The sequence below is a fragment of the Homarus americanus genome, unplaced genomic scaffold (assembly GCF_018991925.1).
Source record: "Homarus americanus isolate GMGI-L3 unplaced genomic scaffold, GMGI_Hamer_2.0 scaffold59248, whole genome shotgun sequence".
NCBI classification, from domain to species: domain Eukaryota; kingdom Metazoa; phylum Arthropoda; class Malacostraca; order Decapoda; family Nephropidae; genus Homarus; species Homarus americanus.
The window spans coordinates 270,937-283,248 of NW_024747477.1; the positions used below are offsets into that span (position 1 = coordinate 270,937).

The 12,312-nt window shown below is 52.3% G+C and overlaps 1 protein-coding gene across 1 annotated transcript; it reads left to right on the forward strand.

Moving 5' to 3' along the window:
- The first annotated feature begins 10,764 nt into the window (after window positions 1-10,764).
- On the forward strand, window positions 10,765-11,442 carry LOC121879613. Its single transcript, XM_042386281.1, has one exon. The coding sequence runs from the start codon at window positions 10,765-10,767 to the stop codon at window positions 11,440-11,442; it is 678 nt and encodes a 225-aa protein (XP_042242215.1).
- Window positions 11,443-12,312: the final 870 nt, after the last annotated feature.

Consider the following 12,312-nt stretch of genomic DNA (forward strand, 5'->3'; position numbering starts at 1 on the left):
GAGGGAAGGAGGGAGAAAAGAACCCCCAGGAGGGAAGGATAGAGGGAAGAGCCCCAAGGAGGGAGGGAACAGCCCACAGGAGGAAGGGAGGGAAGAGCCCCCAGGCCACTTGTTACACCTTGGCCGTGTGTCAAAGTGGGGTGGTGGAGGTCGACCCGCACCAACATATTGTCACCTCATCACCTTGGCTCACACTCAGTTTAGGGGGGGGGGGCTGCTGGGGGACTAAAGGAGGGTCGCTAGGAGGGCTGGAGATGGGCACGAGGGAGGCTTGGAGAGCTGGGGGACTAGAGAAGAAGCACTGGGAGGCTATGGTGGGGGCGGATGAAAGGCTAAACCTGCTGAGATAGTGATGGGGTGTTGCTGGGAGGGATGTGGGAGGTCCGAAGGGTGTTGGGTGGGTTGGATGAAGTGAGGGGAGGGGCGCTAGGAGAGCTGGGGAACGAAAGGGCTGAAAGAGGAGAGGGGCATTGATGGGTTTCAGAGGAAAAGTGAACGCACTGGGAGGGGGTCAGAGGGTCTTGGGGAGAATAGGGGGGTGAAGGAGGGAGGGCATTGATGGTTAGGGAAATAGAGGCTAGGGGGAGAAGAGAGGGTTTCTAGGAGGTTTGGTGAGGAGGAGGTAGGGGTTGTACATAGAACTGAAGGAGAGATGAGGGAATTTAGGGAGGGGGGGTGGGAGAGGGAGTGGGGGTTCTTGTTAGGGAGGTAAAGAAAACTGATTACAGGAGTAAATCAGAGAGGAGGGGGGATGAAAAGGCAAAGGAAGGGAAGAGGATACATAGAGTGGTGTTGAGGATTGGTTAATAAAAGAAAGCGAGGATACGAAAGGAGGGAAGAGGGAGAAAGGGGAGACATGAGATGAAGCAAAGGAGTAAGAGAGATAGAGACGGCGATGGCGAGCGAGGTGAAGCGAATGAAAGAGAGAGAGAGAGAGAGAGAAATAGGAAGAAGTAGAAAAGTTGGGGTCGAAAAGGTTTAGAGAAGGCGGAGAAAGGGAGAGAGGTAACAAGGGATAAATGGAGAAGGGAATTGTATAGAGGAGGGAAGGGTAGATAGAGGGAGAGGTTCGAGAATGGTTTGGGAAGGTGATGGAGGAAGGAAGGGAGGAGAGGGAGGCGTAAAGGGGGTGGATGAAGGGTGAGATAGAGATGGAAGGTGTAAAAAGAGAGGGAGGAGGAGGAGGTAAGATAATGGAGAGTGAAGTAGGAAGAGGAAAAGGAAAGTGAGGGAGGAGGAGGAGGAGGAGGATGGAAGGAAGGAAGGTGAAGTAGGAGGAGGAGGATGGAAGGAAGGTGAGGTAGGAGGAGGGGGATGGAAGGAAGGTGAGGTAGGAGGAGGAGGATGGAAGGAAGGTGAGGTAGGAGGAGGATGATGGAAGGAAGGTAAGGTAGGAGGAGGGGGGATGGAAGGAAGGTAAGGTAGGGAGGAGGAAGGAAGAGGAAAGTGAGATAGGAGAAGGAGAGGAGATAAGGAAAGACGGGGGGAATTCGAGGAAGATGCTGAGATTTGAAAAACATTTTATGGCGTTGATTCCTCCTCAGAATCTATTGGTTAGTGAGGGCACCAGCCCCTCAGGCCGGGATGTGAGAAGCCCGGATATATTTACTGTATGCTCCCTGTATATAGACTAGAAGAATTGATGTTCGTCTCTCTCTGGTCTCTGTCTCTCCATATAGGTGTTTGAGATGTTTTGGGTAGATTAGACTGATGTGTTGATTCTCTCAAGTATAGGATAACAAGATATAGATAAATAATAACATAATAAATACACAATTAATAACAGGTAGAATAAAAAAATAATAATAGTTAAAAAAAAATAAGATGAGGATGAAGGGAATACTGATGAAGATGGAATAAGGATAAGCGAGTAAAGCAGCTGTTAAGACGCCAGGTAAGAAGTGAACAACAACTTTAGGTGTTAATAAACAATAAGTTAGGAATTATGTCTTGAGCTGCTCCATGGGGGAGGGGAGGAGGGGAGGGGGAGATAGTACTGGGGGGTGGGGAGGAGAAGGGAGGAGGAGGGGGGAGAGAGTACCTGGGGTGGGGAGGAGAAGGGAGGGAGTGAGGGGAGAGTACCTTTGGGGTGAGGAGGAAGGAGGAGGGGGAGAGCACCTTGGGGTGAGGAGAAGGAGAGTGAGGGGAGATAGGGGCCTGGGGGTGAGGAGAAGGGGAGGAGGAGGGGGAGAGAGCAATTGGGGGGTGAGGAGAAGGGAGGAGGAGGGGGAGAGGAGTACCTGGGGGTGAGGAGAAGGGAGGAGTGGAGGGGGAGAGAGCACCTTGGGGTGAGGAGAAGATGAGGAGGAGGGGGAGAGTACCTGGGGTGAGGAGAGAAGGAGGAGGAGGGGGAGATAGGGTACCAAGAGGAGAAGGGAGGAGGAGGGGGGGGAGAGTGTACTGGGGGAGAGAGCCTGGGGGTGAGGAGAAGGGGAGGAGGAGGAGGGGAGAGAGAGTACCTGGGGGTGAGGAGAAGGGGAGGAGCGGAGGGGGGGGAGGTACCTGGGGTGAGGAGAAGGGAGGAGGAGGGGGAGAGTACCTGGGGCAGAGGAGAAGGGGAGTGAGGGGGGGAGATAGTACCTGGGGGGGTGAGGCGAGGATGGAGTGTCCTAGGAGTAGGGTGTAGGTATTTTAAGGGATGTGGGAGTTAGTAAGGGGGGATAGGGGTAAGGGATGAGAGGGAAAGGGGAATAGGGGGTGAACGATGTGAGGACGGGAAGGAGAGGGAAAGTAGGGGTAGGGGGTGGGAATGAGAGTGAGGGGAAAGTAGGGGTGTGAGGTTGAACGAGAAGAGAGGGGAAGTAAGGATATGATGTAAGAGAGGGAGGAGGGAGAGGGGAAGTAGGGGTAGTTGGTAAGATGAGGGTGAGGGGGGTGAGAAGTCCTGGACGAGGGGAGATATTCCTACCTAACAAATTAAGGCAGGTAGAGTCAGGTATCCTTGCAAAGTCGTGAAATTCGACGAAATCCTCCGGTTTATTGGAACAATCCGGGATTACTGCGGATTTACCGGATTACGCAGAACCCAGGGGAGGATTGAAGGTGTCCGGTTTATATCCTCTCTCTACCTCACAATCCCCACCTCACCCTCATCCTCCGGCCTCACCCCACACCTTCCCTGACCCTCACCCTCACTCCTATCACCTCACCCCACACCTCACCCACACCTCACCCCACACCCTCACCCACACCTCACCCCACACCCCAACCACCTCTCCTTCAACCATTTAAAAAAATCAATTTTATTTCATTATTTCTTTTACACCCGGATCTGACTTGAGAATGACTGTGCGTTTGTAGTGCGGGGATGATCTTGAAGCTTTTATTTAAATATACACACGCATACGACGTGTATAATTTCCACACACACACACACACACACACACACACACACACATTTATTTTATTTCTCTTAATCTTGTTACTTATAAAATAGGGTTGTTGGCTCGTAGTGTATACAGTATGCTCATATGTGTATAGATCAAGTGTGTATAGATCGAAGTGTGTATAGATCGAAGTGTGTATAGATCGAAGTGTGTATAGATCGAAGTGTGTATAGATCAAGTGTGTATATATCGAAGTGTGTATAGATCGAAGTATATCCGTATAGGGAGAATAATAGAGGTAGTGGTCCTTAACACTTCACGTCAATACGTCGATAAAAGAACTCCTTCCCTCAAGCGCCCACTAGACACCCCCCCCCTCCCACCCAATTCCTCTCCCCCTCCCCTCCCCTAGCTTCCCCTCTTCTCCCCTCCCCCGCTTTTGAAATTCGAACACAGACAGACAGACAGACAGTTTTTAACACACACACACACACACTTTTATACCATAACCATACAGACGTACACACACTTACCGTCATTCAGGGTATTGGCACTGTCAATTAAGGGGGCAGCATTGTTACCTAAATTAAGTGGCACCGTTTACTAGGTTAGGCACGATGTCAATTAGGGGAGTGGCACTGTCAACTGGAGAAGTAGCATCGTTAGGTAGCATAGTGACACTGTCATCTAGGGAAGTGGCACCTCGAGCTGAGACAATGGTACCGTCAACCAGGACACTGCCACTCTCAACCAGGGTAGTGCCATCGTGTAGGGGCCTTGAGAGTGCCACTTTCCCGCCAGCATTGATTGCCACCATAATGGGCAATATTTGATAGCTGTACCACTTGGCTCTGGTCCAAGAGGAACAAGGGAGAGGGAGAGAGGGGGCGGTAGAGGAGGGTAGGGAGAGAGAGGGCGGGAGAGGAGGGTAGGGAGAGAGAGGGCGGGAGGTACAAGAGAGGGAGGGGGAAGAGGAACAAGGAAGGGAAAAGGAGGGTAGGAAGAGAGAGGGCAGGAGGAAAAAGAGAATGGTTTCGGGAGAGAAAAGGCATCAGGAACAAGGGAGGGAGAGGAGTGGGCAGAGAGAGGGCAGGAGGAACAAGAGAGGGAGAGAGAAGGAGGAGGAACAAGGGAGGGAGCATAGGAGGGGAGAAAGGGTAGGAGGAACAAAGGGAAGGGGTTCGATGTGGAGAAGGGGTAAGAGAGTGAGGGAGAGAGAGAGGGGAAGGAGGAAAACGGAGGGGGCAGGGGGGGGGAGCAGCAGAGGGGAGGGGTTGTACACGTGGACGTGCACTGAGGTATACATGAGGTGACCATGTACAAGACCCCTGCGTGTACGTACACCAGCCACTCTGACGCACACGAGGTACACACTGCCTGTACACGTGGAGGTGAAGGAGACAGACTGACAGACAGACAGATGGAGATAGATATATAGATAGATAAAGATAGGTGGATAGATAAAGAGCTTTGGAGACGAATTAACAGATAGGGATAGATAAATAGATAATGGAATAGAAATAGATAAACAAATACATTAAGAGATAAAAATGATACACAGAGAAAGGCAAAAGGAGAAGGATTGAGAGAGAGAGAGAGATTTATGCACCTCACAGTTACTTGAAAAAATTTAATAAGCTCACTTGACCTTATGACTAATGTTTACAATACACTCAAATGTCCCTAATAGTCACTCTCATTCCCCACCTCTTCATTCCCACCCCCTTCATTCCCACCCCACCCCTTTCCATTCCCACCCTCCATTCTCCACCCCCTTTCTTCCATTCCCACCCCCCTTCTTTCATTCCCACCCCCCTTTCATTCCCACCCCCCCCTACCCATTCCCACCCCCCTTCTTCCATCCCATCCCCCCCACCCCACTCCTCGTCTCATCTCCCACTCCCCCACACCCTCCTCCCACACTCCCCACTTTCTCTCCTCCCCACCTCCTCACCTCCACTACTTCACCCCTCACCTCACCTCCTCACCCCACTCCCACCTCACCCCACTTCCTACCTCCCTCCCTCCTGTCCCTCTCTGCTCTTCACCGCCTATTCCCCAACCCTCCTTCTCCTCCTCCCTATCCTCTATATTCCTCCCCACCCTCTCGCACCTCTCTCCACCTCTCTGCACCTCTCTCCACCTTCTCGCACTCTCCACTCCCTCTCCACCTTCTTGACCTTCTTCCACCCCCTCTCTCTCCCACCTCTCACCTCTCCACCTCTTCGCATTTCTCCACTCCTTCGCACTTCCCAACAAGAGTCACATTGCTCCTATACCGTTACTAATGGAGGGCGACAGTCGAGGTGAGGGTGTTGGAGGGTGAGGTGGTGGAGGAGGGTGGAAGGATGAGGGTGGTGGAAGATGAGGGTGGTGGAGAGGAGGGTGTTGGAGGGTGAGGGTGGTGGAGAGTGAGGTGGAAGGATGAGGTGGTAAGATGAGGGTGGTGGAGAGTAAGGGTGTTGGAGGGTGAGGGTGTTGGAGGGTGGTAGATGAGGGTGGTGGAGAGTAAGGGTGTTGGAGGGTGAGGGGGAGAGGAGGGTGGGAAGGATGAGGGGAAGATGAGGGGTGGTGGAGAGGGAGGGGTGTTGGAGGTGAGGTGGTGGAGAGTGAGGGTGGGGAAGGATGAGGGGTGGAAGATGAGGGTGGTGGGAGTAAGGGTGTTGGAGGGTGGGGGTGTTGGAGGGGGTGAAGATGAGGGTGGTGGAGAGAAGGGTGTTGGAGGTGAGGGGTGGTGGAGAGTGAGGGTGGTGGAGAGAGAGGGTGGTGGAAGATGAGGTGGGGAAGATGAGGGTGGTGGAGAGGAGGGTGTTGAGGGTGAGGGTGGTGAGAGTGGGAGGTGGGGATGAGGGGTGGAAGATGAGGGTGGTGGAGTGAGGGTGTTGGAGGGGAGGGTGGTGGGAGAGGAGGGTGAAGGATGAGGGGTGGTGGAAGATGAGGGTGGAGAGTGAGGGTGTTGGAGGGTGAGGGTTGGAGAGTGAGGGTGGTGGAAGGATGAGGGTGGTGGAAGATGAGAGGGTGGTGGAGAGTAAGGGTGTTGGAGGGTGAGGGTGTTGGAGGGTGGTGGAAGATGAGGTGGTGGAGGAAGGGTGTTGGAGGGTGAGGTGGTGGAGAAGAGGGTGGTGGGAGAGGAGGGTGGTGGAAGGATGGAGGGAGTGGAAGATGAGGGTGTGGAGAGAAGGGTGTGGAGGGTGAGGGTGGGAGTGGGGGGTGGTGGAAGGATGAGGGTGGAAGATGAGGGTGGTGGAGGAGGGTGTTGGAGGGTGGGGTGGTGGAGAGGAGGGTGGTGAAGGATGAGGTGGTGAAGATGAGGGTGGTGGAGAGTGAGGGTGTTGGAGGGTGAGGAGGAGTGAGGGTGGTGGAAGGATGAGGGTGGGAAGATGAGGGTGGTGGAGAGTAAGGTGTTGGAGGGTGAGGGTGGAGGGTGGTGGAAGGAGGGGAGAGGAAGGGTGTTGGAGGGTGAGGGTGGTGAAGGATGAGGGTGGTGGAGGATGAGGTGGGAGAGTAAGGGTGGTGGAGGGTGAGGGTGTTGGAGGGTGGTGGAAGATGAGGGTGGTGGAGAGTAAGGGTGTTGGAGGGTGAGGGTGGGGAAGATGAGGGTGTTGGAGAGTAAGGGTGTTGGAGGGGAGGGTGGGAGAGTGAGGGTGGTGGGAAGATGAGGGTGGTGGGAGGTGAGGGTGGTGGAGGGTGAGGGTGGTGGAGGATGAGGGTAGAGTAAGGGTGTTGAGGGTGAGGGAAGGAGGGTGGTGGGAAGGAGGGTTGGAGAGTAAGGGTGTTGGAGGTGAGGGTGGAGGATGAGGGGTGGAGAGTAAGGTGTGGAGGGTGAGGTGGTGGAGAGTGAGGGTATTAGGATGAGGGTGTTGAGGATGAGGGTGGGAAGATGAGGGTGGAAGATGAGGGGCAGAGGAGGAGGGTGGAAGATGAGGGGGAGGATGAGGGTGGAAGATGAGGGTGGAAGATGAGGGTGGTGGAGAGAGGTGGTGGAAGATGAGGGTGGTGGAGGATGAGGGGTGGAAGATGAGGGTAGGAGAGTGAGGGTGAGGGTGAGGTGAGGTTGGTGGGATGAGGGTGGTGGAGGGTGGAAGATGAGGGGTGGAAGATGAGGGTGGAAGATGAGGGGTGGAGGAGGGTGGAAGATGAGGGGGTGGGAGGGATGAGGGTGTTGGAGGGTGAGGGGTGGTGGAGGATGAGGGTGTTGGAGGGTGAGGGTGGTGGAGGATGTTGGAGGGTGGTGGAAGATGAGGGGTGAAGATGAGGGTGGAAGATGAGGGTGGTGGAAGATGAGGGTGGTGGAGGGTGAGGTTGGTGGAGATGAGGGGTGGAGAGTGAGGGTGGTGGGAGGGTGGAGGAGGGTGAGGTTGGTGGAAGATGAGGGTGGTGGAGGATGAGGGTGTTGGAAGATGAGGGTGGTGGAGGGTGAGGTTGGTGGAGGATGAGGGTCATTGTCGTGTTTTTGTTTGTCTAGTGTCAGCCGCGCTCTCTGTCATTGTCGTATTAGTAAATGTCTTTGTTATTGTTGTTGTCGCTTGAATTATTCCCCTTGTTATTGTTGTTACTTTCATCAATGTTTTTGTTATTGGTTTCGCTGTTGTCTTTCTTTGTTTTATTGTGGGTTTAGTATTTGTCATTGTTGTTGTTGTTTTAGGCTATTGTGTTTGTTGTTAATGGTTAAATATTATTAATATTGTTGTTACGATTGTTTTTGTTATTGTATTTGGTGTAATCATCGTTATTGTTCTTGTTATTATTGTTGTTGCTTTAATCAATGTCGTTGTCATTGTAATCACTATTCTTGTTGATGTTTTTGTCGTTTCAGTCGTTTTTGTTACTTTCTGCTAAGTAGTAGTGGTAGTAGTAGTAGTAGTAATTATAATATCAGTAGTAGTAGTAGTAATCATAATAATAGTAGTAGTAATAGTCGTAGTCGTAATTGTAGTAAAAAATAGTTGTTATCGTCAGTGTTATTACCAGGGTTCAGTTGTCGTGTTTTTGAGCTGTGGATGTCGTCACTAACCTCAGTATGGTCGTTAAGTCGTGTTTCCTCAGCGTAAGGATCAGTCGTCTGGTCTACACGACACCTTACGACTATTTCCTCTGAACTTTAGGGTAATATAGTTGTCGTGTGGGAAATAAGGCATGGGTTTTTCTCTCTCTCCTCCCTCCTCTTTCCTACCTCCTCTTTCCTGCCTCCTCTTTCCTTTCCTCTTCCTTCCTCCCTTTTCTTTTTCTTTCTTTTCCTTTCCTCTTCCTCCTCCCTTCCTGCCTCCTTCCCACCTCATCTTTCCTATCTCCTCTTTCCTATCTCCTCTTTCCTTCCCTCTCCATTTTCCTTCTTTTTCCTCTCTCCTACCTCCTTTTTCCTCTTCCCTCCAAATTGTCCCTAGGTCAAGCCTCTCCATCCTCCCCTCCACCCTCCTTCTCTCACCTCTCCCCTACCCTCGTCTCCCTCCTTCTCTCATCTCCCTCCCCACCCTCCTTCCCCTCACCTCCCTCCTTCCCTCACCTCCCTCCTCCCTTCTTCCTCTTCTCACCTCCCTCCTTCACTCACCTCCCTCTTCCCCCCCTCCTCCCTCTTTCCTCTTCTCACCTCCCTTCCCTCCCTCCTCCCCCCTCCCTCCTCCCCTCTTTCCTCCCTCCTCTTTTCTTTCCTCTCACCTCCTCTTCCCTCCCTCCTCCTCCCTCCTCCCTCTTCCTCTTTCACCTCCCTCCGTCACCACCTCCCTCTTCCCTCCCTCCTCCTCTTCTCCCTCCCTCCCTCATCCCTTCCTCCCTCCTCCCCTTTCCTCTTCTCACCTCCCTCCGTCACCACCTCCCTCTTCCCTCCTCTCTTCCCTCCCTCAACCCTCCCTTCACCTCTCCCTCCTTCACTTTTCCCTCCTCCCTTCCTCCCTCCTCTCACCTCCACCCTTACTTAGTCGCCTCCCTTCCCCTTATCAAACTGTGCGTAAGTGTGTGTGTGTGTGTGTGTGTGTGTGTGTGTGTGTGTGTGTGTGTGTGTGTGTGTGTGTGTGTGTGTGTGAGGTCTAGACTGGGTAGGTATGACATATGGTAGCAAAGTGGTTATTAATCATCTCAGCTGCCTCCCTCACTAGGTAAATGTGAGATGAAAGGAAGTGTGGAGACTGACGGTTAAGACCACAGAGATTTTCACTTTGAGTACCACTGACCGATGCCCACCTCCTTCAGGCCGTGCACACTCCTGGGATAATAAGACTTCTTGGCTGACTTGATTTCTGATGATCTGGTTACGTAGACTTTTGTACAGGCGGTTGTTAGTACGCCTTGTTGTGTTGCTCAATAAGTCTTTTTATGCGTAATCCACGGGACATCAGTGTCTTGGCTGGAAAGAAGTGGTGGTAGGCGGTGATAGTGTCCAGGTAATTATCCCACTTGTTCTGCACATCGTCTACCGTGATCACTTCAGTCCAGGGATACAAGGTTATCCATTGTCCAAAACGCCGCATAGCAGAGTCAGGGGTGGGTCGGTAAGTCCTGGTGGCAACTGGCGGTCGTGAGATGGTAGGTGAGAGACAGGTGGGTGCTGCGCCCCATGTGAGGCAGCGGCTGGGGGGGAATAGTGGTTGCCGAGATCATCATGATGAGGTCAAGGTGGCATTCCCATGTGGAAAGTCAACTATTTGCAAGGTGGAGGTGTTGGGTGATGTCACTGATGTCTAACTCATTGAAGTCACCGCATATCACTAGTTTAGCACATGGAAATCTGGATCCTGAGGAGTCAGCAGTGTCTATTATATGAGTTATCAGTACATTGGCGGTTGGTGTGGGGGTGATAGCAAACACAAACAATGAGGGAGGCAAGCTGAGGGGGGTGGAGGTGGAGGACCTGAACCCACAAGGCGTGTGTGTGTGTGCACGAAAAATAAAACATCTTTTATGTCTCAACTTTAACGGCAACATAAAGGCGTTATTATTGTTTTATTGGTCTAAGTTTTCATATCTGTTTAATATTTGTGAAAAAAAAACAGTTTTAATTTCCTTCTATAAAAGCTAAACAAAGGCCATCAAAACAACCACCCACATCACACCCCCACCCATCCACCACTCATCCACCCACCCACCCCCGCCCACCCATCCACCCACCACCCACCCCACCCATCCACCCACCCACCCACCCACCACCCACTCCACCCCCCACCCATCCACCCCACCCCACCCATCCACCCCACCCCCACCCACACCCCACCCCACCCATCCACCCACCCCACCCCACCCATCCACTCCACCACACCCCACCCCCCCCACCCATCCACCCATCCACCCCACCCACCCACCACCCACCCACCACCTACCTACCCCCCCACACTCACCCACCATCCCCACACCCACCCACCCCACCCATCCCCAACACACACATTAAATAAAACAATGTTCCTTTTTCATGTATTTATTTACTTACAAAATCAAGATAAAACTGATAATGAAAAATCACATCATTCTGTGTCGGTGGCTCTGTGTCGGTGGCTCTGTGTCGATGGCTCTGTGTCAGTGGCTCTGTGTCGGTGGCTCTGTGTCGTGGCTCTGTGTCGGTGGCTCTGTGTCGGTGGTCGGCTCTGTGTCGGTGGCTCTGTGTCGATGGCTCTGTGTCGGTGGCTCTGTGTCGCTGGCTCTGTGTCGGTGGCTCTGTGTCGGTGGCTCCGGTGGCTCTGTGTCGGTGGCTCTGTGTCGGTGGCTCTGTGTCGGTGGCTCTGTGTCGGTGGCTCTGTGTCGGTGGCTCTGTGTCGGTGGCTCTGTGTCGGTGGCTCTGTCGGTGGCTCTGTGTCGCTGGCTCTGTGTCGCTGGCTCTGTGTCGATGGCTCTGTGTCGGTGGCTCTGTGTCGGTGGCTCTGTGTCAGTGGCTCTGTGTCGATGGCTCTGTGTCGGTGGCTCTGTGTCGGTGGCTCTGTGTCGATGGCGGGCTCTGTGTCGGTGGCTCTGTGTCAGTGGCTCTTGTCGGTGGCTCTGTGTCGGTGGCTCTGTGTCGGTGGCTCTGTGTCGGTGGCTCTGTGTCGATGGCTCTGTGTCGGTGGCTCTGTGTCGGTGGCTCTGTGTCGGTGGCTCTGTGTCGGTGGCTCTGTGTCGATGGCTCTGTGTCGGTCATAAAGTGATGATGCGGTAAAAAGAATCACTTTGTCTTTACCTAAAAACATAAATTTACAAAAATAAAATAAAATTAGTGAATCTGTAAATGTGTAAAAATCAATCAATATATCAGTCGGTCAATCAATCAATCACTTAATCAATCACTAAATCAATCACCCAATCAATCAACCGATCACCTAATCAATTCCCTAATCAATCAATTAATCAATAACCTAATCAATCACTTAATCAATCAAACAATCAATCAATCAAACAATCACCTAATCAATCACTTAATCAAGCAACCAATCAAATAATTAGCCCACGGAATAAATCTTTATCACCACACCATCTGAACATTAAGCATTGACAAGATTTTTATAACATCTCGTAGGAACAAATTTACCTTCAGTCAATAACAATCAAACCTGAATGTATATCGGGTGAAATGTCCCTGCCTCCCTCTCCCTGCCTCCCTCCCTCCCTGTCCTCTCCCTGCCTCCCTCCCTTCTGCCTCCCTCACTTCCTGCCTGCTTCCTGCTTCCTCCCTGCCTTCCTCCCTGCCTCCGTCCCTTCCTGTCTACTCCTGCCTCCCACCCTCCCTGCCTCCCTCCCTACCTGCCTGCTCCCTGCCTGCCTCCAACTCAGTGTTTCAGGGAACAGGCAGGGAGGGAGGGAGGCAGGGAGATTTTTCTGGGACACCCTATATATATGTATAAGACCTTAAGGCTAGTACTTTAAGGCACATAGGCCTATACAAATTACAAGTCTGTGTTAATACCCGTAAGAAGTGTACTGTATGTGTGTATATCAACTAGTTATTTTATTTTAACTATACACCAACTTTTACATAAATAACACAAAATTCTCCCCTCCCTCCCCCTATACCCACCCCCCATCCCCCCAC